General features: G+C 42.6%; 1 protein-coding gene across 1 annotated transcript; it reads right to left on the bottom strand.

Annotated features, from left to right (window-relative positions):
* Positions 1–12266: 12266 nt before the first annotated feature.
* On the bottom strand, positions 12267–13570 carry LOC115144561 (cholesterol 25-hydroxylase-like protein). The gene has a single exon (XM_029685604.2). The coding sequence runs from the start codon at positions 13511–13513 to the stop codon at positions 12755–12757; it is 759 nt and encodes a 252-aa protein (XP_029541464.1). The 5' UTR covers positions 13514–13570; the 3' UTR covers positions 12267–12754.
* Positions 13571–26759: the final 13189 nt, after the last annotated feature.

The raw sequence follows: 26759 nt of genomic DNA, 5'->3' as shown, positions 1-26759 counted from the left end.
CCACTTCCCAAACATGGAGCCGGGGCTGCACTCTCCCTGTCTGCCTCACTCAGCCAGAGCCTTATAGGGATGGCCGGGAAAAAACAGTCCAATCCTAGTGCTTTAGTGGAGGGCCCCAGTCCCATCATTCAGAGCATTCCAGGGGCCTTTTTTTCTGTGAAAGGCAGGAGATCTCACCATCCTGGAACATAAACACACAGCACAGAGCTCATAGGACTGCCCCCTGTGACACACCGGGCCCTCACACACGCACAGACGGAGTGACATGGAAGAGTGAAACGGGTTAGGTCACAAATACAGCCTATAGGTGCTGTTTGAATTGGCATCAGTTAGATGAGGAAATATTCGATAGGTGTGAAGAAATATTATTTCTTGTCAGTTGAGATAGAGGTCTGTTAAATTGTATTGTAGCTATGGAATATCCTGACCTTTCAAAATGTCAGATTGTTATTCTACACATTTTTTTCTCAGTGCTTCTCTGGAATGATCTTCCAGATGATCTTCTGTGATGACCCACACTGAATGGAGAGTGGTCCCACTTTATCTGCATAATCTCATATAGTTGATCTTCAGATGGTCATACTAACACTAAACAATCTGTTGATAAGCAACTGGTTGCTACGGTTACTGTTTAGGGTTAGGATCAGGGTTCATGTTAGGGTTAGGGCTAGGGTTAGTAGATAGTTAGTTGAAATGTTGTTGACAGTTATTGAACATCTACAGAACATCTACTTGGGGCAATCCAGATAAAGGGAGTGTTACCAAAAGTGAGTGTTACCAAACCCGCTTGTGAGCGGCGGCTTGGGTAGGTAGACCTTGAGACCATAGCGAGGAAAAGTGAAGTTGAGGCTTTACTAAGGTGCTGAAAGAACCTGTCACCAACTGCCCATTGCCACAGCGCCGAGACCCACAGAAAGTGGCGTGTTGAGTCGCTGGCTCTTAGTATTACAAAGGCTACATCACTCTGCTCTAACAATCAGGGGGTCAGACCAACAGTTCTCCCCTGGTCAAAAAGCACTTTATCTTCCAGCATCGTTTTTATGAAAGGGCCATTTCACCACATTTTAACCTCATATTCATTATCTACGTCACCATAACAGTGTTTCTAGCCTACACATATGTGAAAATGACTCGTTTTCATTCTATGGTCAAAAGCTTAGGTGCCCCTTTAAGTTGAAGCTAAATAGATGCCGTTATTATCGGAACGAAATGAGGTGCCTCTGGTCATAAGTTGGGGATGGGACGGTCATCATCATCTACCCTGGCACTGGTGGGATCCCATACTGTAAACCCATGAGCTCATCTTCAGACGGACTGGCCCGGTGTTGTCTCAGGTCCCAGGCTCTCTGGGCTCTCTGCTTGTCTGATGAGGTATGCTACGCTACAACAACGTACTGACGATGGCCAGCACAAAGCCATATCAGGATGAGAGACAGTCGGTGAGAGAGTGAGGTGAAAGGGGGCGGAGAGAAGGGGGAGAGAGAGGGAATAAGGAAGTGAGAGAGTAAGAATATTATCAGCATGACTGGAGGACTATTGGGTTTGTGGTTGAGCTCAACTAATTGTACTGTGAAAGGCTATTGTCAGCGAATATGAATTGTCATTTGATGCAAATGGTACAGCAATCCCTCTGAAACAGTTCAAATGATCCGGACTCAAAAGGCTGTGCAAAATAATGTAGCTGTCACCCAATGATCAGCAGCTTTAAAGCTACAGCAAAATCTCTCTATTTTTTTTCTAATTCAAAGTTTTAAAAGTATATATTTTTCTTTCTCTGGCATAAATCTTGAAATAACATTCTCAATTCCTTCTCATGTTCTGCAAAGTCATGAGGATGATATTTGACTGATTTTGTTCCTTAGTTGTGTGATCGAGGGAATTCTCAGTCCTGTTGTATTAATGGATTGGTCATGTTCAGTAGTACAGAAGCTAAACTGTTTCATGGAAAAAATGCTTGGAATGTTAGATCTGCTGTCAAAAATAAATGTAGTTTGTTGTAGCCTACACTCCATCCTAGACTGATGATAGCTGATGCTGGTATTCCTTCGGTTCATACTTTTAACACTTGGAATTAGTAACAAGACGTTGTACAGCAAGATGGCCAAATGTACCACATTACAAGACTTTTCATTCATTGTAACACAAAGGCAAAATGATTCAACAGTACACAGCTCTCCCAATATTGTCTAACTAGTCAGACTTGCACATCTCTACAAAGAGCCCCTTTACCAATACATGACCTTTGCAATACTAGCATGGCTGGTGTTTATCACTCTCTGTCAGCGTGAAATCCCTCAAATTGGAGGTCAGCTTTACACATGGAAGGAGAGCCACTGACCTGCCTCCCACTCGGCCACAGTAACAGCGCACTGCAGATTTGAATGCAGCACCAAAAAAGGAGCTGTTCAGTAAATAAGGAGAGACTTGGCAGACCGCGCTTCCTCAAGGCATGTAGGGAAGAAACAATCCCACCGAAGGTGTGGTCTGGGAAAAAACATACCCTCACTCTATTTTGTGTGTGTGTGTGTGTGTTGTGTTGTGTGTGTGGTGTGGTGTGGTGTGTGTGTGTGTGTGGTGTGTGTGTGTGTGTGTCTGTGTGTGCGTCTGTGTGTGTGTGTGTGGTGTGTGTGCGTGCGTGTGGGTGCGCGTGCGTGTGTGCGTCTGCATCTACGTAATACTGTGGGTGAAAAGGCGCTCCGCGTGTTTAAACTGAAGGTATCCTTTGCGCCCCATCAGTCAGCGTGCGCTCACTTATTCCCATGTTTAGCTGCACTCTTAACTTCCTCTCCTCTATTGAAGCGACTTCTCTTATCCTTTATGAGACCTCCTCTCGTTCTTTGCCTCATTGAAGGCACATCTGCGCGCCTACGTGATAGTAACCGCAGCAACTGATTCAGTGAGCCTTGTTTTGAAAGACGATGCATAACACTCTGCACCTTTCGGAAGACCAGGGGTATACAGCATCGTGTAAGACATGTTGTTATCTATTTGAGAGGTTCTAAAGGAACATGATAGTCATCATAACCTTGATGTCACATAACTGGACAAACATCTCTGCCCCTCAGTATCTTCCACCTATGCCTCTTTCATTGAATCGAGTTAGCAGCATTTATAGGGGAACGTGGCTGTAGACCGTTACATCTCCCTCAACACAGCTACTGCTGCTACTGTTCCGACTATCAGCGTTGATATCAATCCTCTCCACATTAAATCCCCATCACGGCAGACATCACGGCAGACATCAACCGATCAGAGCAGGCCAGTGTGTGCAGCAGGCCAGTGTGTGCAGCAGGGCGTTGGGCTCTTGCAGGGCTCTACTGGCATGTGCTTTGACCGAAAATGGCAAAGCAGCTGTGGTCTTTAAGGACGTTCCCTGCTGCCTTCTCATTGGACGTTTAGCATCAACAGGCATCTGCTCACAACCAGCTCTGGAATGTCTTATGGTGACTCCTCGCAAGCAAGGCCTGAGCCCGAGACCATTTTCTTCCTGTTTTGAGTGTGTCTCTCTCTCTCTCTGTATGTATGTATGTATGTATGTATGTATGTATGTATGTATGTATGTATGTATGTATGTATGTATGTATGTATGTATGTATGTATGTATGTATGTATGTATGTATGTATGTATGTGTATGTATGTATGTATGTGTGTATTGTGTGTGTGTGTGTGTGTGTGTGTGTGTGTGTGTGTGTGTGTGTGTGTGCGTGCGTGCGTGCGTGTGTGCACGTGTGCGTGCATGATTGTCTATGTGTGTGTGTGTGAGAGAGAGTGAGAGTGAGAGTGAGAGAGAGAGAGAGAGAGAGAGAAAGAGAAAGCGAGAACATTGTGTTAGCTAACTCGAGTACAGATCCAGTACCTCAATACTCTTCAGACTTCAGTTCCTTGTTCCATTTCCTTAATGGCCTCTGATTGGTCAAAGGATTTGAAGGTCTCAACCATATTGCTTTCACCAGCCAAATCCAATCAAATCTGTGGTGATGAGGTGAAGAAGATGAGAAAAAGAAGACAGAATGCCCTACTGGGTAAACCTAGGGATATTATCTGGTGTAATCTGTCTTGTCTCTGTGGGTTTCCACCTCTTTTACTGTTGTATTTAGCCTCACCTGACCTCTGGCCTACTGGTATCCCCCTTCCCCTTTACTGCCCTCACTGTCTGTGTTCTGCGGAGCTCGGGCACTCTCTGTACTCCATGTGCCGTTTCCTCTCTCGCCCTCTAGTGGCATAATAATAACTTTTGTTTTTCAGCAAAACAGCTTTAGGGAAGAGTTCATATTTAGATGTTTTGATTTCAGATTCAACCCAACTGCTGGAATGAAGTGTTCGGTAACACTTTCTATGAAGTACATAATGCTTCATAACGTCCTTCATAATGTGTTATAACTCTAACTATCAGCGTCCATAATAACTCATAAGTGGTTATAAAACTCAGTGTGATGTTTTATAGATCATTAACTATAATGACTTATAAGACTATAGTGCATAATGTATTATAGCCATACTGGGTTGAAAACACAGACAAGATAGTTACTACACACATTAGGCTCTATAACACACTTTAACAATATCTCATAATGTACAGTATTATAAAGCTTGATAACTCACTATTCATGTGTTTTTGTATACTTTAACTAAAGTGATTCACTTATTTATAAAACACTATAGAAGGTATTTGTAGGCTTTAAGTAAAGTGTAATCCTTTTCCAGAATATAAAGAAAAAGCAACAACACAGAGTTAGCTACCCTGTGTCACACCTTGGTCATAGTGTTTTGTGTTTTCGTTATAATTTTGGTCAGGCCAGGGTGTGACATGGGTTTATGTGTTGTGTTTCGTATTGGGGTTTTATAGGATTTGGGATTGCGGCCTAGTAGGGGTGGCTTTGGTTTGGCTGCCTGAGGCGGTTCTCAATCAGAGTCAGGTGATTCACGTTGTCTCTGATTGGGAACCGTATTTAGGTAGCCGGGGTTTCACTGTGTATTTCGTGGGTGATTGTTCCTGTCTCTGTGTAGTCTTCACCAGATAGGCTGTAATAAGTTTCACGTTCCGTTTGTTGTTTTGTATTCATAAGTTATTTCATGTATCGCTATATCTTTCATTAAAGTCATGAGTAACCACCACGCTGCATTTCGGTCCTCTCTTTCTACAAACGAAGAACGCCGTTACAGAATCACCCACCACACACGGACCGAGTGGCGTGGTAACAGGCAGCGACAGCAGGAGCAGCGAAAGGAGGATGAATTGTTCGGAGAACGACCCTGGGATCAGCCTGGAGAATATCGGGACTATACGACGTGGGAAGAAATAGACAGGTGGGCGGCCGACCCAGAGAGAGTGCCTGAGCCCGCCTGGGATTCGCTGGAGCAGTGCGAGGAGGAAAATGGAGTCGAAAAGAAAGACACGGCGGCGCAGAGCGAAACCCGAAAGTCACCCCCAAATATTTATTGGGGGGTGGCTCAGAGGGAGAGTGGCTGAGTCAGGAGATAGACCTGAGCCAACTCTCCTTGTCAATCGTGAGGAGCCAAGGAGGAGACCAGAACCAGAGCCGGTGTTAGAGGTGAGCGAAGCAGAGACTGTGAAGGAGTTAATGGGGAAAGTGGAGTGGAGAGTAATGAGGGAGTTGCTAGCTTGGTGCTATAGGTACAAAATTCGTCCGACGGAGCGAGGCGGGGATTTGATGGCACCTGGGGCAGCGCTCCATACTCGTCCTGAGGTGCGTGTTAGTCGGCTGGTGAGAATTGTGCCAGCCTCACGCACTAGGCCTCCTGTGTACCTACCTAGCCTTGCATGTCCTGTGCCAGTCCTGCTCTCAGGCTCTCCAGTACACCTTCACGGTCCAGTCCATCCTGTGCCACCTTCACACATCAGTCCTCCGGTGGCAGCTCCCCGCACCAGGCTTCCTGTGCGTGTCCTCGATCCAGTACCACCAGTTCCAGCACCACGCACCAGGCCTTCAGTGCGCCACGCCTGTTCAGCGCAGCCAGAGCCTGTCTCCTCTCCTGCGCTGTTGGAGTCTCCCGCCTGTTTAGCGCAGCCAGAGCCTTCCTCCTCTACAGCGCTGCCGGAGCCTCCCGCCTGTTCAGCGCAGCCAGAGCCTGTCTCCTCTCCTGCGCTGTTGGAGTCTCCCGCCTGTTTAGCGCAGTCAGAGCCTTCCTCCTCTACAGCGCTGCCGGAGCCTCCTGCCTGTTCGGAACAGCCTGAGCTGCCAGTCTGCAGGGAGCTGTCAGTCTGCAAGGAGCTGTCAGTCTGCAAGAAGCTGCCAGTCTGCAGGGTGCTGTCAGCCTGCATGGAGCAGTCAGAGCTGTCAGTCTGTATGAAGCAGCCAGAGCGGTCAGTCTGCATAAAGCAGCCAGAGCTGTCAGTCTGCATAAAGCAGCCAGAGCTGTCAGTCTGTAAGAAGCAGCCAGAGATGTCAGTCTGCAAGGAGCTGTCAGTCTGCATGGAGCAGCTAGATCCGCCAGTCTGCCATGATCTTCTAGATCTGCCAGTCAACCAGATTCTTCCAGATCTGCCAGTCAACCAGAATCTTCCAGATCTGCTAGTCAACCAGAATCTTCCAGATCCGCCAGCCAGCCAGGATCTACCGGAGCCTACTACCTAGTAGAAGGCGTGGGGGGGCTTCCAAAAGCAGGTGCAGGCACATAACTTAAATGGAGGAGCTCTTTACATTTTTCAGTAAAGGTTTGTCCCTTAACGATCAAATTGATACTGTTTTATAATGATACCACCTATTTATATATGGGTGGTATATTTGTAAAAATGTGTACAAATTTATCCCTTTTAAAACTCGTTCTCAAACAGAACATGGACACAATTCAATGGATATCAGTCAAAAAAGAGGTAAGAATATGTAGGCTATAGGAACATGTTGAAGGCTGGCTGTACTGGGCGCAGATGACTGAACTGCTCACTATTGTGTGTGTGTGTCTGCAGGTATAAAGACGAGGAGGCATACAAAGGTAAGTCAATTGGTATGTTATGCAGATCACGTGTACCATCCTCCCCCCCTTACCTCTTCATTTAAAATCCCAGAGGCCTCTACATTATGGACAAGGTATGTGTGTGAAAACCATTATCAAAACAATCCTTCCCAGAGTATATACTGTACCCATTGGACTTGGGGCTCTGCAGGGAGTTTACTTTAGGTTTAGATTTTTTAAATTCTGCTTTGCCACTAAAATCACAGTAAAACAACTAAAATCTTATGTTATTGTTGTTATTGTTATGTATATTCTTCTTCTTCTTATTCATAATAATAGGGAAGGGGAGGTGATTCAAAAATGAACCCCAAAAGGTTCTTCAAAAGGTTCTTTGACGATCCATTAAAAAGAGGTTCTTTGAAGAACTTACAGGGGTTCCCCCACAGTTTCAATTTGAAGAATCCCTCAAGGATACTCCACGAACCTTTTCTTTTTAGAGTGTAGTCACAGGAAGAAATGCTTAGGCATTAACTCAGCAGGCTGACACGGTCTTAACCCAGTCAGTCACATGTTAACCTTTAATGAGTACACTTGCTGGAGACTTGAAACTAGCACGTCTAACACATGTCAAACTAACACGTCTTCAGGTCTCAGGCAGGGTTGCTCATCGCGTCAGCATAGATCACCAAACCATGCTGTTTTGATGAGTAACCTTGCTGGATCTTGAAGTCTTATGTTCATGTAAACAGATGGGGATCTGTGAAACTCACTCATCAGCTGAAGTGTCACCTCTTGCATAATTGAAGAAGGCCTTTTTCAATATGATGGGTTGGAATGCTTCAGGAAAGAGGGACCAGGTGTTTGCGAGGCAGAGGTCCTGAGTTTTTGTCTCGTATGAGCTGAATCAGAGGGAAGCGATACTTGCTATGCATACAGAGTAATTAACATGAACTTCTTGAACTAATTCTTATAGACATTAGCTAAGTGGGCTAACACAGTCTTGTGACATGCAGGAGACCCGGTTTGAACCCAGTCAGTCACAAGAACAATATTAAATGTGCTGTAAAGCCCAAGGAATTTTTTTATTTAAATAGTTTTGTTAAATTGATCAATGAAAAGTCCTCATTACTTAAAATGTTTTTGGTACTGACTAAAAACAAAATTAGTCAAAATACAACTGTATTTTTTAAAGTTATGATAACAAATTAACTTTTTCCCCCAACATGCTCTACTGCGGGTTTATTTTGGGGGAATTGTTTTGAATATCTGTGTTTTTGCATGTGCATTGAGTGAATAATTCTATGCTACGCAAAGATAAATAACGTACATTTTTCTCAACTAATCCTATCAATTCAGTTACATTTTTTGCACCTGTTACGGAAATGGTTGTTCCAGTTTAAATGGCTTAGGTAGTCTCCTCACAAAGTTCCTAACCCTGGCAGTCATTATGAATGCAGTTTGTGAGTGAATAGAAATGTCAACCATTGAAATGTCCTAACTCTGGCTTGATTGCAATAGGAATGATGTATCCCTTTGCAAGCCCACATAATGTGATTTGCAGGTAGGGTTGGAAAATTCTGGTTAATTTCCCTTGGTTTTCCAGAAATCACAGTTGGAAGATTGAAAATCTGAACATTTTGGGAAAGTTACTGGAATTTTGCAACCCTACTTGCAAGCCTGATGTGGCTTGTAAACCATGTGTTGCAGGCCACTGTATTACGGTAAAGCTAAGCCTCAAAATAAGGCCTTATCAGATATGTAATGTATTGTCATAAAAAGTTTAATTATAAAGATATCATTCACCTAGGAATTAACTCGGTTAAAGCCACAGGACTGCAATATTCATTCGATTCAGTTCCATATCATGAAATATAATGTATTATTTGTGAATTCAATGATTCAATGTATGTATACATTACAAATGCAAAAATATTGAATTCCAATTCAATATTTTACTACAAATTCCAAATGATGGAATTCGAATACAATTTCTCTTGGCACTGAAATCGCTCAATAGCTAGCTCATTCCCAGCTCTGTCTGTAAGAAAGTGTTTTCACTAGTTAGCTAGCTAGCCATTCACGTCTGTAGTTGTCTGTGTTTTCACTAGTTAGCTAGCTAGCTCATTCCCAGCTCTGTCTGTAAGAAAGTGTTTTCACTAGTTAGCTAGCTAGCCATTCACGTTTGTAGTTGTTTGTGTTTTCACTAGTTAGCTAGCTAGCTCATTCCCAGCTCTGTCTGTAAGAAAGTGTTTTCACTAGTTAGCTAGCTAGCCATTCACGTCTGTAGTTGTCTGTGTTTTCACTAGTTAGCTAGCTAGCTCATTCCCAGCTCTGTCTGTAAGAAAGTGTTTTCACTAGTTAGCTAGCTAGCCATTCACGTCTGTAGTTGTCTGTGTTTTCACTAGTTAGCTAGCTAGCTCATTCCCAGCTCTGTCTGTAAGAAAGTGTTTTCACTAGTTAGCTAGCTAGCCATTCACGTCTGTAGTTGTCTGTGTTTTCACTAGTTAGCTAGCTAGCCATTCACGTCTGTAGTTGTCTGTGTTTTCAAACCAGCATGGCTGTAATGCATTGTGCACTATAGTCTTATAAGTCAAGTTATTACAGTTCATGATCTATAAAATATAATACAGAATTTTCTGCCTGCTTTGGAGTTATTATGGATGCTTATAGTCAGTGTTATAACATATTAAGGATGTTATAAAGCGTTATGCAAATGTACTTCGTAGAATGTGCTACCGAGTGGTCAAGCTTCAGTACTGTCAAGATAAATCATCAATAAAGCAAACTAGTTTCTCTGCTGTTGTTGATCAGATGGATCATAATGCATACATCAACATGCTTCTAAAAATCTTACCCAACTATTAAAAACTCCTAACATCAAGGTTTCACTGTATTGCATCATGTTATCATAGGAAGGAAGAGGACGAGGAGGGGTGGGTTGCACATAAATTAATGTTTTTCCAGGAGCAAACAACATGGTGAGAGCTGATGGAGGTCTGACCCACTGACAGACAGAGAAACTTTACCACTTTTACAACAGAGCTGTGGCCCGCTGATGACTCAACCTGGGTAGCAGAATTACAGTGAGAGCTGAGAACTAGGCATAGCGACAATGCAAATAGTAGGTGGTGCTGTTGATTGCTTTCTGTTTGCCTTCTACTCATTTGTCAGCTGCCCCATTGAGAGCATATCGACAGGTTGCATCACTGCCTGGTATGGCAACTGCAAGGCCTCCAACTGCAAGGCACTACAGAAGGTAGTGTGGTACATCACTGGGGCCAAGTACATCACTGGGGCCAAGCTTCCTGCCATCTAGGACCTCTATACCAGGCGGTGTCAGAGGAAGGCCCTAAAAATTATCAAAGACTCCAGCCACCCTAGTCATAGACTGTTCTGCTACCGCACGGCAAGAGGTACCTGGAGCACCAAGTCTAGGTTCAAGAGGCTTCTAAACAGTTTCTACCCCCAAGGGATAAGACTCCTGAACACCTAATCAAATGGCTACCCAGACTATTTGCATTCTACCCCCACCCTTTTACACCACTGCTACTCTCTGTTGTTACCATCTATGCATAGTCACTTTAACAACTCTACCTACATGTACATTTTACCTCAACTAACCGGTGCCCCCGCACATTGACTCTTTACCAGTACCCCCCTGTATATAGTCTTACTATTGTTATTTTACTGCTGCTCTTCAATTACTTGTTACTTTTATTTCTTATTCTTATCTGTATTTTTTTTTAACTGCATTGGCAGTAAAGGGCTCGTAAGTAAGCATTTCACTGCTGTATTCGGCGCATGTGACTGAAAACATTTGATTTGATTTGAAACAGAAACCTCTCATTCCTGATGTTGAGTGGTCGACTGCCTTGGTATTTCGAGTGAATAGCTGGATAGTAGACTATGACTCATATATGACCTACCAAGCCCTACTCTTGATAAGCATCTGTTCACACTTGCCTTGACTAGTCTTTTGGGTTTTGGAGTTAGGCTACAAATTGTGATCCTCCCATTGCTGGAAATACTTTCCAAGCTTATCCCACACACAATGGTTGATTTCACTGTAAGGTGAAATACCTGTTGTATTTGGCACAATTTGATTTGATTTGTAAGACTCATCTCAGCCTGAGAACTCACCATCATAGCAAAAACCTAAACACCATCATTCTCACATATTATCCAATAGCATACTTCTAGTTGTCTTTAAAAGTGAACCACGAATAGCAAACACGAAAGAATATAAAATTCTAAATCTGTGTGATATTGCTTCAAACAGTGCTTCTCCATTTTGTGAGATCCTCTGTGATTCACTGACTTGCCTAGTTAAATAAAAGGTTAAATGATAAAAATAAAAATAAAAAACAATGCCAGTGCCTCTTCTAACCTCGAACCCATTGTTGACCACAACCCATGGACCAGTGGCAACACACCAGTGGGCCACAAACCACAATCTGGAAAATACTGCTCAAAACGCTATCATAACATTCACAAAGAATCCTACATGTTCACAGAGATATAATCAGAAAACGTCATACAGTGTATTGCATAGGCCAGGAAATGAGTGTCTGATGGCTCTGTGTTGTCTGCAGAATTTTTGTGTTCCTTCTCCTGTTCGGGAATTCTCCAGTTACTTCTGGGAAATCTCAGGAAGATGTCCTTTTCCCTTTTTAGATGAGGCTTTGGCGACTTCATATTTCGTTTGGAAGTGTGGATGGGGGGCAAGGTTGATTACTGCACTTTTATAAATAGTGGACTTCATTCTGTACTTCCCCTCGCGGGGAGGTCAGGAAATGTCTGCATCCTGTCACCAGGGTATTCTGACACAACTTTCACCTAATTCCAGTAACATTGGAAAGGGCCTAATTAACATGGATACTATTGTCCATCTATCGTAAGAAAGAAAGAAAACTGTTTGTTAGAAACTCATAAAATGAGTACATGCTAATGTAGAAAACTTTTGTTCATGTTCAGGTCACATGGTCCAGAAAAAACTCCTCGATCTTGCAATGAGCAATGACCTCTTGATCACACGCTCACGATTAACAAAATAACACATTTGGGATGCAGACTTTGGCCTCTTAAAAGTGTCTCGAGCCCTAATGGACCACTAGTAGAAACGTGTATCAATATAAATATCTTTGGCGCACGGTGGCACACTCATGGGTTTCAAATGACTGCATACGAATGATGTTTACGTATGTATGTGTCATAGGAAACCATCATGGTTGTCCAGCATGAAGCGTTGCTGTATCTGAAAACAGCCATCTCTATAAATCAACAACATCATATAAATAAATAGGCTTACGTACGGAAACATTTTGATGAATGAAAGCGAGCCACACAGATATTTTGGTAATAAGTTTTATTGCCCCTTGCTTTGTAACTAAAATGTTGGGAGTCATCCCTTGTTAATACTGCATACAGCTTGAAACAGCTGAAAAATGTTGTTCAGTGATGCTCACCCAGTAGCACTGGGAAGTCAACACAAACATGCACAATAGTCTTCAGTCATTCAATCTCAGTCAAATTCATTCTGATAGTTCTGACTAAACTGGTTAATTTAACCAGGTTTTAAATTTAACCTGAAAATGTTTGTACATTGTAGAGTCCATTGCATGAATCTTTAATATACAACAGTAATAGAAAATCTGCTATGCCATTATAAATAACACACTTAATAAAAAATGATTTGATTAAATACAGCTTTATCTTTACTATGGTAAATAACATCGACACATAATAAAATATATCACAAAGTGATGTTCTCTGCATCCCATCCTTTTAACATAAAAGATATTCAAGATGTCCAATTTGCACTTTCTTCTGTGCAGAAATTCAGTCTGAATGCTTGTGCAATGTCCCAAAAACCCTGTCCCAGTGTGTGAAGTACGGAGCATAGTTGGACTTGAACTTCAGATGGTGCAGGTCGTGGTGCGGAGCTCCACCGTAGAGCCCAAAGGGCACCAGTCTATGCGTGGACCAGGGCAGGTCATAGCCAGAGTGGTCCTCCACAGAAAGCCAGATATTCAGAACATAGAAGAGCATCTCTGTCAGGGGGTGGCAGCCCAGCAGCAGAGGGTTGACCCCAGCGAAGAATCCCAGAGACAGGGTTTCCCAGGCCCCAGAGTACTCAGTGGTCAGGGCGAAGGTGGATGTGTGCTTGTGGTGCACCTTGTGGAACGTCCGGTAGAGCCAGGGCACCTTATGGTGCAACAGATGCCAGATGAAGTATTGGAAGTCGAACAGCAGGAGGCAGGCGACCACGTCCCAGATGAGACGCAGCGTTCCGGGGGCCTCGGGCATGAAGGTGGCTGGTCTCCAGAACCAGTGCAGCACAGTGAGAGGGAAGAGGAACACTACATGGTTGTAGAGGGAGTGAGCCAGGCAGCTCCAAATCATGGTCCAGGAGACGTGGCTCTTCTGCTGGATCTTAAAGGTCCTGATCCAGGCCAGCCTGGGGGAGAGGAGGTCCAGCACCACGAAGGGCAGGCAGAAGGTGAGGTAGACGCTGAGGGAGAAAAGCACAGGGAAGAAAGGTGATCTGAGCCAGGCATTATATCCCAGGATGAAGTCCCATAGGCTCTGTAGAAGCATTGTGTTCAGTCTTGTTGTGTGTGAGCTTGACGGGCGTGTTTAAACAACCTCCTGCAAAAGCTCTCTCCTTTTATGAGTTCTCTGTGAAAAGTATCCGCCCACAGATGTCCTTATATAGACTTACTAAACTTCCGGGGGACTTCTCAGAGTGTCTTCAGAAAGTATTCATACCCCTTGACTTATTCCACACTTAGCTAAGTTATCTGATTCAGAGTATGATTGTTCTGTGTGCCTGTATTGAAAATGTCTATACAATCATTAAATAAATACATTCAGATATTAGTGTTATTCTAAGCTAAGGGAAATCAAAGTTTCCCTGTATTGCATAATGTTATCAAAGAGAAGAGGAGGACAAGGAGGAGGGGTGGGTTAAACATTTTTATTTTGCCAGGATCAAACAACATGGTGAGAGCTGATGGAGGTCTGACCCACTGACAGTCAGAGAGACTTCACCACTGTTACAACAGAGCTGTGACCCTCTGATGACTCAACCTGTGTAGCAGAATTCCTGTGAGAGCTGAGAACTTGGCATAGTGAGAATGCAAACAGCAGATGGTGCTGTTGATTGCTTTCTGTTTCTGTTCTACTCATTTCCAACGTTTGATGAAATTAACTTCCGTTTCATCAGTTCTAGGGATGTGTTCCTGAACAGTATTATGTCAGTGCCAGAGGTGAAACAGAAAAGGAAACCTGTCATTCCTGATGTTGAGTGGTCGACTGCCTTGGTATTTAGAGTGAATAGCTGGATAATAGACCATTAGTCTCTTATGATCTATCAAGCCCTGCTCTTTATAAACATCTGTTAACAAAACCCCAGTAATTACAACATTTTGTAATGCATTACGAGGAATGTCAATATAACTTTCTGTAAACTGCATGTTGAAGCTAACTAGGGGTTAATTAGGGTCTAAAATCCATCCTCATCTCCATTAAAAAGTCTATCCATCTAACCTACGAATCACACTTTTAAACACATTTCAGCAGGTTGCACAGGAACCCATCATATTAGAGGCATCTTTAATGTTCACACATATGACAGCACAAGAAGAGAGTGGGAGAGAGTCAAGTGGTGACTGTCCCTTCTGAGATAAGATAAGGTGAGTTCAGCTGAAACTTGCCTTGACTGGTTTATTGGAGTCAGGTTACAAATTGAGATCCTCCCATTACGGAAAATCCCGTGTGTACTTTCCAAGCGCACATTCCCAAATCTCAATTCTGATCCTATCTGTGGCAGTGCCGACCGGAACTATTTGGACTCCCTCCTCAATCTGCCTTCTACAACCAATGCCCTTAGTGAACCACTTTATATGGATCAAATCAAATGTTATTTGTCACATGCGCCAAATACAACAATTGTAGACTTTACTGTGAAATGCTTACTTACAAGCCCTTATCCAACAGTGCAGTTCAAGAAGAAGAAAATATATACCAAGTAGACTAAAATAAAAAGTACTAATAAAAGTAACACAATAAGAATAACAATAACCAGGCTATGTACAGGGGGCACCGGTTGATTTTGCAGTGTAACATTTCTAGTGTTGATTTGGGTGTTACATGTACTCTGTAAGTGTAACTCTGTAAGATTAACACCTATTGGTGTAAAAAAAACTGTGTTGGTGTTAAACCAAAACCACGCACACCATTATCATATTTCCCACCATGCCCTATAGCAGGCAGATTTTTAGATACTCCAGAAACTGTGTAGAAATGATAATGAACCTATATTTTTTAATAATTTAACCTCTGAACTATTTGTCTTCAATCACAGTATATTTTCAATATAGAGTTATTAGAGCCCCTATTTATCAGATTTGGTTGATTTTGTGGTCTCAAACCAGTGAGTTTAACATTCTCCATCACGAATATAGGCTAAATTGAATTATTGACAATGAAAAAGGTGGGATTGTTGTTCCCTTGTCCAATAATTGGTACATTTACTATCAATATAGCATTAAAAAAAGTTTTCCAGATTGCATTTTGGCAACAAGAAAAAATCCTTTGTGAATATTGGATAATGACTGAGACAACATGGTTCAATTCTGGTCTCGCGGAAAAACCTGTTGAGAACCACTGGTTTAGGTAGTCTCATATCTTAGTGTTCCCAACCAGGCAGTCAATCTGAATTCAGGTTGTGGGTAAATACAATTTTAAAATGTTGGATATCCCCACTCTGGCTGGATTCCAAAAGGAATTACTCATCACTTTGCAAGCCAGCATAATGTGACTTGCAGGTCTGATGTTGCCTGAAAACCACAACTTTCAGGCCACTGTATTAGGGTAGAACTATGCCCATAAAATAAGGCCTTATGAAATATGTGCTTTATTGGGTAAAATCATATCATTTGAATGATAACATATTCGTTTAGGACTTCATTTGGTGAAGGCCACAGGACTGAAAATGGATGAATAGCACAACTATTTCTATGTCACTAACAAATTTTTGTTTGTTGTAGAAATAAGAATTCAAAAGGCAAGCCTCTAGCTGTATGCTTCTCATGGGTGTTTCCTCTTTTTCCAAATGTCTGAAGGAAGATACAGTGCCTTGCAAAAGTATTCATCTCCCTTGGTGTTTTTCCTATTTTGTTGCGATACAACCTGTAATTTAAATTGATTTTTATTTGGATTTCATGTAATGGACATACACAAAAAAAAGGGGGAAAAAAAGGAAAAAAGGAAAATGGAAAAGTGGGTGCATATATATTCACCCCTTTTGCTATGAAGCACCTAAATAAGATCTGGTGTGAAATAAAGTCCACCTGGGTGCAATCTAAGTGATGATCTCAGTATATATACACCTGTTCGGAAGGCCCCAGAGTCTGCAACACCACTAAGACCAAGGAGCCCTCCAAACAGGTCAGGGACAAAGTTGTGGAGATTGTACAGATCAGGGTTGAGTTATAAAAAAATATCCGAAACTTTTAACATCCCACGGAGCACAATTAAATACATTATTAAAAAATGAAAATAATATGGCACCACAACAAACCTGCCAAGAGAGGGCCATCCACCAAAACTCACGGACCAGGCAAGGAGGGCATTAACCAGAGAGGCAACAAAGAGACCAAAGGTAACCCTGAAGGAGCCGCAAAGCTCCACAGCGGAGATAGGAGTATCTGTCCATAGGATCACTTTAAGCCGTACACTCCACACAGCTGGGCTTTACGGAAGAGTGGCCAGGAAAAAGCCATTGCTTAAGAGACTAAAATAAGCAAACATGTTCGCCAAAAGGCATGTGGGAGACTCCCCAAACATATGGAAGGAAGAAGGTACTCTGGTCAGAGGAGACTAAAATTGAGCTTTTTGTCCGTCAAGGAAAATGCTATGTTTGGCGCAAACCCAACACCTCCCATCACCCCGAGAACACCATCCCCACAGTGAAACATGGTGGTGGCAGCATCATGCTGTGGGGATGTTTTTTATCGGCAGGGACTGGGAAACTGGAAAGAATTGAAGGAATGATGGATGGCGCTAAATACAGGGAAATTCTTGAGGGAAACCTGTTTCTTTCTCGCCCTGACCTGAGATAGCTCTGTTTTATTTATATTTTGGTTAGGTCAGGGTGTGACTAGGGTGGGTACACTAGTTTTGTATTGTCTAGAGTTTTTGTATTGTCTATGGTTTTTGTAATTCTATGTGGGCCTGATATGGTTCCCAATCAGAGACAGCTGTTTATTGTTGTCTCTGATTGGGGATCATATTTAGGTAGCCATTTCCCTTTGGTGTTTGTGGGATCTTGTCTATGTGTAGTTGCCTGTCTTCACTCATTTGTATAACTTCCCACTTCGTTTTGTTATTTTGTTAGCTTGTTCAGTGTTCATTCTTTAAATAAATAAGAATGTACGCATACAACGCTGCGTCTTGGTCCGATCCTTATAACAAACGTGACAGTTTCAGTCTTCCAGAGATTTGACCCTGGGACGGAGGTTCACCTTCCAGCAGGACAATGACCCCAAGCATACTGCTAAAGCAACACTCGAGTGGTTTAGGGGGAAACATTTAAATGTCTTGGAATGGCCTAGTCAAAGCCCAGACCTCAATCCAATTGAGAATCTGTGGTATGACTTAAAGATAGCTGTACACCAGCGGAACCCATCCAACTTTAAGGAGCTGGAGCAGTTTTGCCTTGAAGAATGGGCAAAAATCACCGTGGCTAGATGTGCCAAGCTTATAGAGACATACCCCACGAGACGTGCAGCTGTAATTGTTGCAAAAGGTGGCAAAAGCATGAATAGTTATGCATGCTCAAGTTCTCCTTTTTTTGGTCTAATTTCTTGTTTGTTTCACAATAAAAAATATTTTGCATCTTCAAAGTGGTAGGCATGTTGTGTAAATCAAATGATACAAACGCCCCCCCCAAAAAAATCTATTTTAATTCCAGGTTGTCAGGCAACAAAATAGGACAAATGGGGGTGAACGGGGGGTGAATACTTTCGCTAGCCAGTGTATGTCATCAAATATCTCAGAACACTTGAGCTGGAGCTTACAACTATAAATAAACATCCGTACGCATCATGGTCTTGAGAAATTGAAATTCTTTCAAGAAACATTATTACACAAGGTTCATTGAATTCAAGAGGAATTCATGTTTAGGCCACCACTGAACTTTTGATTGCTTGTAAAACACTATTTTCTAGGAATGTGTTTAAAACAAGAGAAAGAGGTCATGATTATCAAAGGTTTACTGAGGAGCAGTGACCTCAGAAAGGATCAATCGCACACAGGCAGATTTATTATAAATACACTAAAATGTACAGGACATATTTGACTGTGTACAGTAAAAACTGCTGCCAGATAATGTTACATTCTTGGAGTACATCAAGACCAGTCAAATTCAAATCTAAACCAATTCCTTAAACTGTGTGAAATGTCAAATACAAAGAGGTCTGACTCACACCAACCCACACAAACTATGATCAATCAGAGCAGTAGTCATTCGTCATTCGCACCATTCTCTATCATTCACATCATCTGCCTAGTACTTTCACAACAATTCTCTGTTGCAATGCCTATTACTTTCAAAAAAACATTGTGTGGCAATGCATTTGTAGGTAATGCCGTTGTTGTAATGCTGAGAAGCTCAAAAACCTCAATGAGCCAAAACTTTTCAAACATTTTCTATTTCAAAGGTTTTGACACAGTACCCAACACATTATGCACATTCACTTAAAGCTGTTTGGATCTGTATGTAAAACACATACAGTAATGACTTACAGTAGACACATTGTTTAATTGCATGCTTATATAATACTGTGTTTTTCCTCTACTCAGCATATATTCTTTGTGTTTTGTGTCCATGAAGCCTGCCATTAATCATTTGTAATCATTTTTATGTCAACGGTAAACATTTACATTACATTTAAGTCATTTAGCAGACGCTCTTATCCAGAGCGACTTACAAATTGGTGCGTTCACCTTAAGACATCCAGTGGAACAGCCACTTTACAATAGTGCATCTAAATCTTTTAAGGGGGGTGTGAGAAGGATTACTTTATCCTATCCTAGGTATTCCTTAAAGAGGTGGGGTTTCAGGTGTCTCCGGAAGGTGGTGATTGACTCCGCTGTCCTGGCGTCGTGAGGGAGTTTGTTCCACCATTGGGGGGCCAGAGCAGCGAACAGTTTTGACTGGGCTGCGCGGGAACTGTACTTCCTCAGTGGTAGGGAGGCGAGCAGGCCAGAGGTGGATGAACGCAGTGCCCTTGTTTGGGTGTAGGGCCTGATCAGAGCCTGGAGGTACTGAGGTGTCGTTCCCCTCACAGCTCCGTAGGCAAGCACCATGGTCTTGTAGCGGATGCGAGCTTCAACTGGAAGCCAGTGGAGAGAGCGGAGGAGCGGGGTGACGTGAGAGAACTTGGGAAGGTTGAACACCAGATGGGCTGCGGCGTTCTGGATGAGTTGTAGGGGTTTAATGGCACAGGCAGGGAGCCCAGCCAACAGCGAGTTGCAGTAATCCAGACGGGAGATGACAAGTGCCTGGATTAGGACCTGCGCCGCTTCCTGTGTGAGGCAGGGTCGTACTCTGCGGATGTTGTAGAGCATGAACCTACAGGAACGGGCCACCGCCTTGATGTTAGTTGAGAACGACAGGGTGTTGTCCAGGATCACGCCAAGGTTCTTAGCGCTCTGGGAGGAGGACACAATGGAGTTGTCAACCGTGATGGCGAGATCATGGAACGGGCAGTCCTTCCCCGGGAGGAAGAGCAGCTCCGTCTTGCCGAGGTTCAGCTTGAGGTGGTGATCCGTCATCCACACTGATATGTCTGCCAGACATGCAGAGATGCGATTCGCCACCTGGTCATCAGAAGGGGGAAAGGAGAAGATTAATTGTGTGTCGTCTGCATAGCAATGATAGGAGAGACCATGTGAGGTTATGACAGAGCCAAGTGACTTGGTGTATAGCGAGAATAGGACAGGGCCTAGAACAGAGCCCTGGGGGACGCCAGTGGTGAGAGCGCGTGGTGAGGAGACAGATTCTCGCCACGCCACCTGGTAGGAGCGACCTGTCAGGTAGGACGCAATCCAAGCGTGGGCCGCGCCGGAGATGCCCAACTCGGAGATAAGTGTTATTTCGCAATGGCAAGGTCGTCATGCAGAATCTCATTTCTGCATAGGGGTGGCATCAGGGAGATTGGTTTGGGCAAGATGATCAGTACTATCCTTTTGAAAGGCTCCAGGGAAAATAAAAAGAGAGGTTGATTGTAACATTTTTGTTTTTGGGCAAAGGGACATTGTGGTCTTACATGAATTTGATACTATCACTTTTTTAATGTTTTTTAGATCACGGTCTGAATTTGCATCTTGTGAGTGTGAGCATCAGTATGTGTCTGTGTGTGTCTGTGCGCAATTAAACTATTGTATGATCTATATTTTTTTGACCTTTGAAATTGATGTTTTACATTTTTCTGTTTGGAAGGATAAGTGACAGTATTTGATGTATCAACCAAGATAGAAGACATTACATTTCACCACAGTGGAGATTATAAATTACCCTTTCCTCCACTTATTAACTCTCTACTAAGATGTGTGTTTATGTTTGTAGTTTGACTGCTATTATGGCAGTGTGTCAAATCCAAAAACCTTTGTGGACATAAACTTGGCGTTTAGGCTGCGCTACAGCACTATAAATTCAAAGACAATGTTCCCGCGTTAGTGGAGACTACAATCACGGTAAAAGCTGCATATGTTGGCTCAATCGGAAATTACCTTTAAATGTGAACCTTGCTATAAAGCGGATCTTCAGCGCTACGGATTTAATTGAGCCCTCGTTTCTGAGCTTTTTTCAGGGCACAATGATCTTGTAAGTTCCAGGAGATGTTGAGTAACTATGGATGTCCTGAAGAGGAGCATCAGTTTCATTATTTTAAGCTTTTGCAAAACTAAAGCAATGGCAGAAGTCTAGATTACCATCTGTGTCCCATTTTAATGTTTAACTGAAGATATTATCGCAAGAGATCAAATTCACTTAGGGGAAAATCTAGAATCACTTTTTCTTATTCAAACGTGTGTTGACGTACAAAGTCATGTTTTCTGTCTTAAGGTACAAGTGGATGAGTGTTTGTGGGGTTGGCCAGAGGTGTCATGTAGTATAAATGATTGGAGACAGGCGCAGGAATTCGAAATAGTGGGTTTTAATACTCCACCCAAAAATTCAACATGCCATGAAAGGCACGGGGACGAAGCCCAAAACAAACACATATACAAAAACACAGGGGATGTAACCCAAACAAAAGAGTGAGATTAAACCAAAACAACAAAGCACAGGTAATCACAAGACCAACGGACATGGGAACAATAACCAACAAGACAATGGTGAACAGAGGGCACAGACATATACAATTACTAATCAGGGGAAATGGAATCAGGTGTGTGTAATGAGACAGTTCAGTGACGCCTAGACAGAAAAGAAATGTCCTCTCACTGTCAACTGTGTTTATTTTGAGCAAACTTAGCATGTGTAAATATTTGTATGAACATAACAAGATTCAACAACTGAGACATAAACTGAAAGAGTTCCACAGACATGTGACTAACAGAAATGGAATAATGTCTCCCTGAACAAAGGGGGGTCAAAATCAAAAGTAACAGTCAGTATCTGGTGTGGCCACCAGCTGCATTAAGTACTACAGTGCATCTCCTCTCCATGGACTGCACCAGACTTGCCAGTTCTTACTGTGAGATGTTACCCCACTCTTCCACCAAGGCACCTGCAAGTTCCCGGACATTCTGGGGGGAGTGGCCCTAGCCCTCACCCTCCGATCCAACAGGTCCCAGACGTGCTCAATTGGATTGAGATCCGGGCTCTTCGCTGGCCATGGCAGAACACTGACATTCTTGTCTTGCAGGAAATCACGCACAGAATGAGCAGTATGGCTGGTGGCATTGTCATTCTGGAGTGTCATTTCAGGATGAGCCTGCAGGAAGGGTACCACATGAGGGAGGAGGATGTCTTCCCTGTAACGCACAGCGTTGAGATTGCCTGCAATGACAACAAGCTCAGTCCGATGATGCTGTTACACACCGCCCCAGACCATGACGGATGTCCACCTCCCTATCGATCCCGCTCCAGAGTATAGGCCTCGGTGTAACACTCATTCCTTCGACGATAAACGCGAATCCGACCATCATCCCTGGTGAGACAAAACCGCGACTCGTCAGTGAAGATCACTTTTTGCCAGTCCTGTCTGGTCCAGCGATGTTGGGTTTGTGCCCATAGGCGACATTGTTGCCGGTGATGTCTGGTGAGGACCTGCTACAACAGGCCTACAAGCCCTCAGTCCAGCCTCTCTCAGCCTATTGCGGACAGTCTGAGCACTGATGGAGGGATTGTGCATTCCTGGTGTAACTTGGGCAGTTGTTGTTGCCATCCTGTACCTGTCCCGCAGGTGTGATGTTTGGATGTAACGAACCTGTGCAGGTGTTGTTACACGTGGTCTGCCACTGCGAAGACGATCAGCTGTCCATCCTGTCTACCTGTAGCGCTGTCTTAGGCGTCTCACAGTCATTTGCAATTTATTGCCCTGGCCACATCTACAGTCCTCATGCCTCCTTGCAGCATGCATAAGGCACGTTCACGCAGATGAGCAGGGACCCTGGGCATCTTTCTTTTTGTGTTTTTCAGAGTCAGTAGAAAGGACTCTTTGGTGTACTAAGTTTTCATAACTGTGACCTTAATTGCCTACTGTCTGTCAGCTGTTAGTGTCTTAACGACCGTTCCACAGGTGCATGCTTATTAATTGTTTAAGGTTCATTGGGAAAAAGTGTTTATACCCTTTACTATAAAGTTATTTGGATATTTACGAATTATCGTTGAAAGACAGGGTCCTGAAAAAAGGGTGTTTCTTTTAATGCTGAGTTTATTTTTGGCTACATACAGACCGTTACTGGAATTCCCACGAGAGAGTAACAGTTAATGTGATTGGATGTAAATTATTTGACTAGGCTACCTGTACTTGACATTGTGCTATTTCGCTGAACACTAGATTGGTTTAATTTAAACAAATGTATAGCACTGTTGGAAAATATAAATGGACTATTTGAAAATGTGAAGGATTTTTTTTTTTCAAAAATAAACTGAATAATTTTTTTATTATAATTTAAAACAAAATTTAAATCACATTTTTATTTGGCAGAACAGGAAAATTCTCTTCAACAAAGGAGTGATCAAATTAAGATCCTAAATCCGTAAGACTCATCTCAGCCTGAGTACTCACCATCATAGCAAAACCTAAACATAATTCTCAGCTGTTACCCACTATCACTGTAGTTCAAATTTGGTTTGGGAAGAGACAGAGGATCATAGGATCCATCTTCCTTCTTGTTGTCTGTAAAAGTGAACCACGAATAGCAGACATTGCTTCAAACAGTGGTTCCCCACTTTGTGAGTTCCCCTGTGACTCAGTGATTTAACAAAGCCAGTTCCTCTTCTAACTTCAACCCAGCTTGACCACAACCCATGGACTAGTGGTGACCCACCAGTGGGCCGCAAACCACTATCTGGATAACACTGCTCTAAATACTACTGTATCATAATCTTCACAGAGAATCCTACATGTTCATAAACATGTAATCATAAAATGTCATAAATTATACAATGGGTGGGTCTAATCCTGAATACTGATTGGTTAAAATCGCATTCCAGCCGGTGCCTATTCCACAAATTGCCACCAGCTAAACCTATGCCTATAAAGTGCCTATTTACTCTATTCCATCTGACTGTGCAATTTACTGTCTCATCAGCCTGGCCATGCAACTTATAAACTTGATCTCCATTATTAAAAGCATCTAGACATTATTTCACATTTCTTTTACACTAACATTATGTTTTATGTTTTATGTTTTCAACAGTGGAGATATGTAGTTGTGACGAGACAGACAGGCAGGCAGCATTTCTCAGCAAGTCGAAATCATGAGTCAGCTGGCATCATTTTAATGGATATATACAAAAATATATATAATTGAAGAAGGTACAACAAAACGCAGCTAATTTGCTGTCTTTCCAGCTTCAGTTTGAGGTGATTGTGTTACTGTAGCTATGTTGTTGGCTAGCTCCTCCGAACAACAGTGTCCTGACGAGTGAGCACATTTTCTATGCCAGGCGAAGTCATGCCTCATTAGCTCATTGTTATGGATGTATCCAAATAAATGTGATCCGATTCAGGAAACTAGGCATATGTCACAAGTCACGACTTCACAGGAGAGCTGTTTGAACGTAAAATGTTTTTTTTTTTTTATCAAAATGTGTTTTTGGGCAGAAATGCCTTCTCGAACATGTGAACTTTCATGTGCCTTAATATCAAACTTGTATGCCATCTGTAAATACGGATAAAAAATGTAAATTACGAGCCTAGTTGGTTTAGCCACGGAAAAAGCCAGCAACCTTCCCGCTAGCCATGATTGGCTGAGATAATGAGTGGGCTGGACATGCCAAGAGATGAGTTTGGATTGGTCTGCCACACGTCTGTCTAATGGAGCTGGTCAGTATGTCTAGGTATTCATGTCTAGGTATTGCTTTTTTTTTTTAAATGAGTCGCGTAATAAAACTGCATAAACCTAGTTAAAGGGTACTGTTAGCTAGCTAACGTTAGCTGGCTGGCTCATTAGCTAACGTTATGTGTATGCTCTCCACTTTTTGGAGGACCCAGTTTTGAAATCAGTGGAATTCGAGCATGATACTGTAGCTAAGGAGATGGAGAAAACGCCAGTCTGGATTACGTCATCAAACTAAGGTACTGGTAAGATAGTCTAGCTAGCTACATTTTCAGATATTACACATTTCAAATTTTTGACAGAAAGTGGTTTAATTTCAAGTGTACCGTTAGCTAGCTAACGTTAGCTGGCTGGGTAGCTAGCTAATGTTAGCTGGCTGAGTTGCTAGCCAATGATCTTAGATTCTTCGTATCTCAGGCACATTTGTTTGACTAGTTATAGCCACAGAAACTGGTTGGTTAGCTACCTGCAGATTCATGCAGGGTAGTAATGTCATGAGTTGGGATTATGGTCCATTGTTTAGCTAGCTAGCTAGCTACCTGTCTTAACAAAAGACTCCATTCTAATTTTGACAAAGTATTTTCATTTCATGTTAGTGTATTGTTAGCTAGCTAGCTAACGTTAGCTGGCTGGCTCGCTAACTAACGTGACATCATACTTTGAGATTCATTGTTAACCTAGCTAGCTCTCTAGCTACTTTTCTTAACAAAATACTCTCGTCTTAGTGTGCCAGACGCAGAATGACTTATACATTTTTAAATGCTCAACACCCGTTGAATATGGCCGGTGTCAGTAAATATCAGCAACAAAGCATAATTCAATTGTTGCCAGCAGCACAGTTACAGTCACCAACGCTCTGGGTAACATGAAAACTGCCTAACCAGCTCTGCTAGGGGGAGTAAAATGGTCAGAGTGGGGTATTCTCTCATTACGTGTCTGGAAGTAGCTAGCCAATGTTAGCCAGTTAGCTTGGGTGCTTCACTGTCGTTGTGAGGTCAAAGCTTTCGGAACAACCCTACTTATTGGCCAGAGAATCCAGTGTGCACTCTGAATGCGAAACACTGAATTTATGAATGGACAATCTGACAGCACAGTTGCAGTCACCAACGCTCTGGATAACATAACAGCCTCACGAGCTCTCCAAGGGCGAATAATGTTCAGTGAGGTGTTCGCTCTCTCTTAGATCTTAGTCTGGAAGTAGCTGGCTAGTTAGTACAGAACACACGTATCAACCTTGAAAGAGATGGGTTGGGCTAAGGGTTAAGAGGGTGTGAACATTGCTGAATGGGTGTAGACAAAGAAGGGCTCTCCAATAGTAGAACCAAAACATTGAAAGAAGGTTTTCTCAAAAGTGAGTTTACAAATTGATCAACTTTCAAATAATAATTATGTTCCCATTGTTTCTTCAAATGCAGTATATAATATACCATTTTGTAGCTCTGAGTCTTTACTTTTATCCAATGTAAAAAACTGAAATAAAAATTTTGAACATGCAAAACAAGTAAGACCGAATCCAGGTGGTGAGTCACAAATGTGACTATGAAACAGCTTAAACAAATGCAAAAGCAGCTACTTTGCTGTTATTCTGGCTAAACTTCTTGACGTGACTGTAAGTTAGCCGTAGTTGGCTAGCTAGCAAGCAAGGGATAAGACCGCTGCCAGCCAGTATGGCAATGGAACATTTAGAATGAACGACTGGGCCGCATCCATATATACAGAACAAAAAGACAACGACTGGGTCTCTAGCAACCCTAGATTTGCGTCTGGACTATATCTTGTGTAAGGATGAAATAGTATGAATGAATTAATCAAAATAACGTTTTTAATGAAAATATATCAGTCATTATTTGAATATGTTGGTAACCCGTTGTATAAAAGTGATAATACCCGAGAAGCCGGTGTCTGGAGGATATATTTGCACGGGTGTTGTTAGGCCCGTTACAAAGTCGAGTATTGCATTGCATAGGCCAGCAAATTTGTGTCTGATGACTGTAGGGTTGTATTGTTCCTTCTTCTGTTCGGGAATCCCCAATTACTTCTGGAAAATTGTCCATCTCAGGAAGTGTTTCTTTTCCCTTTTTAGAAGTTTTGACAACTTCGTGTTTATTTTGAGGTTCGGGGGGTGGAAGTGTGGATGGGGGAGAGTCAGGATTGATTACTGCAGTTTTATAAATAATGGACTTCATTCTGTACTTCCCCTCATGGGGAAATCAGGATATGTCTGCATCCTGTCACCAGGGTATTTTGGCACAACTTTCACATA

Source organism: Oncorhynchus nerka, linkage group LG16 (genome assembly GCF_034236695.1).
Source record: "Oncorhynchus nerka isolate Pitt River linkage group LG16, Oner_Uvic_2.0, whole genome shotgun sequence".
NCBI lineage: Eukaryota > Metazoa > Chordata > Actinopteri > Salmoniformes > Salmonidae > Oncorhynchus > Oncorhynchus nerka.
This window is presented reverse-complemented; position numbering and strand designations above follow the sequence as displayed.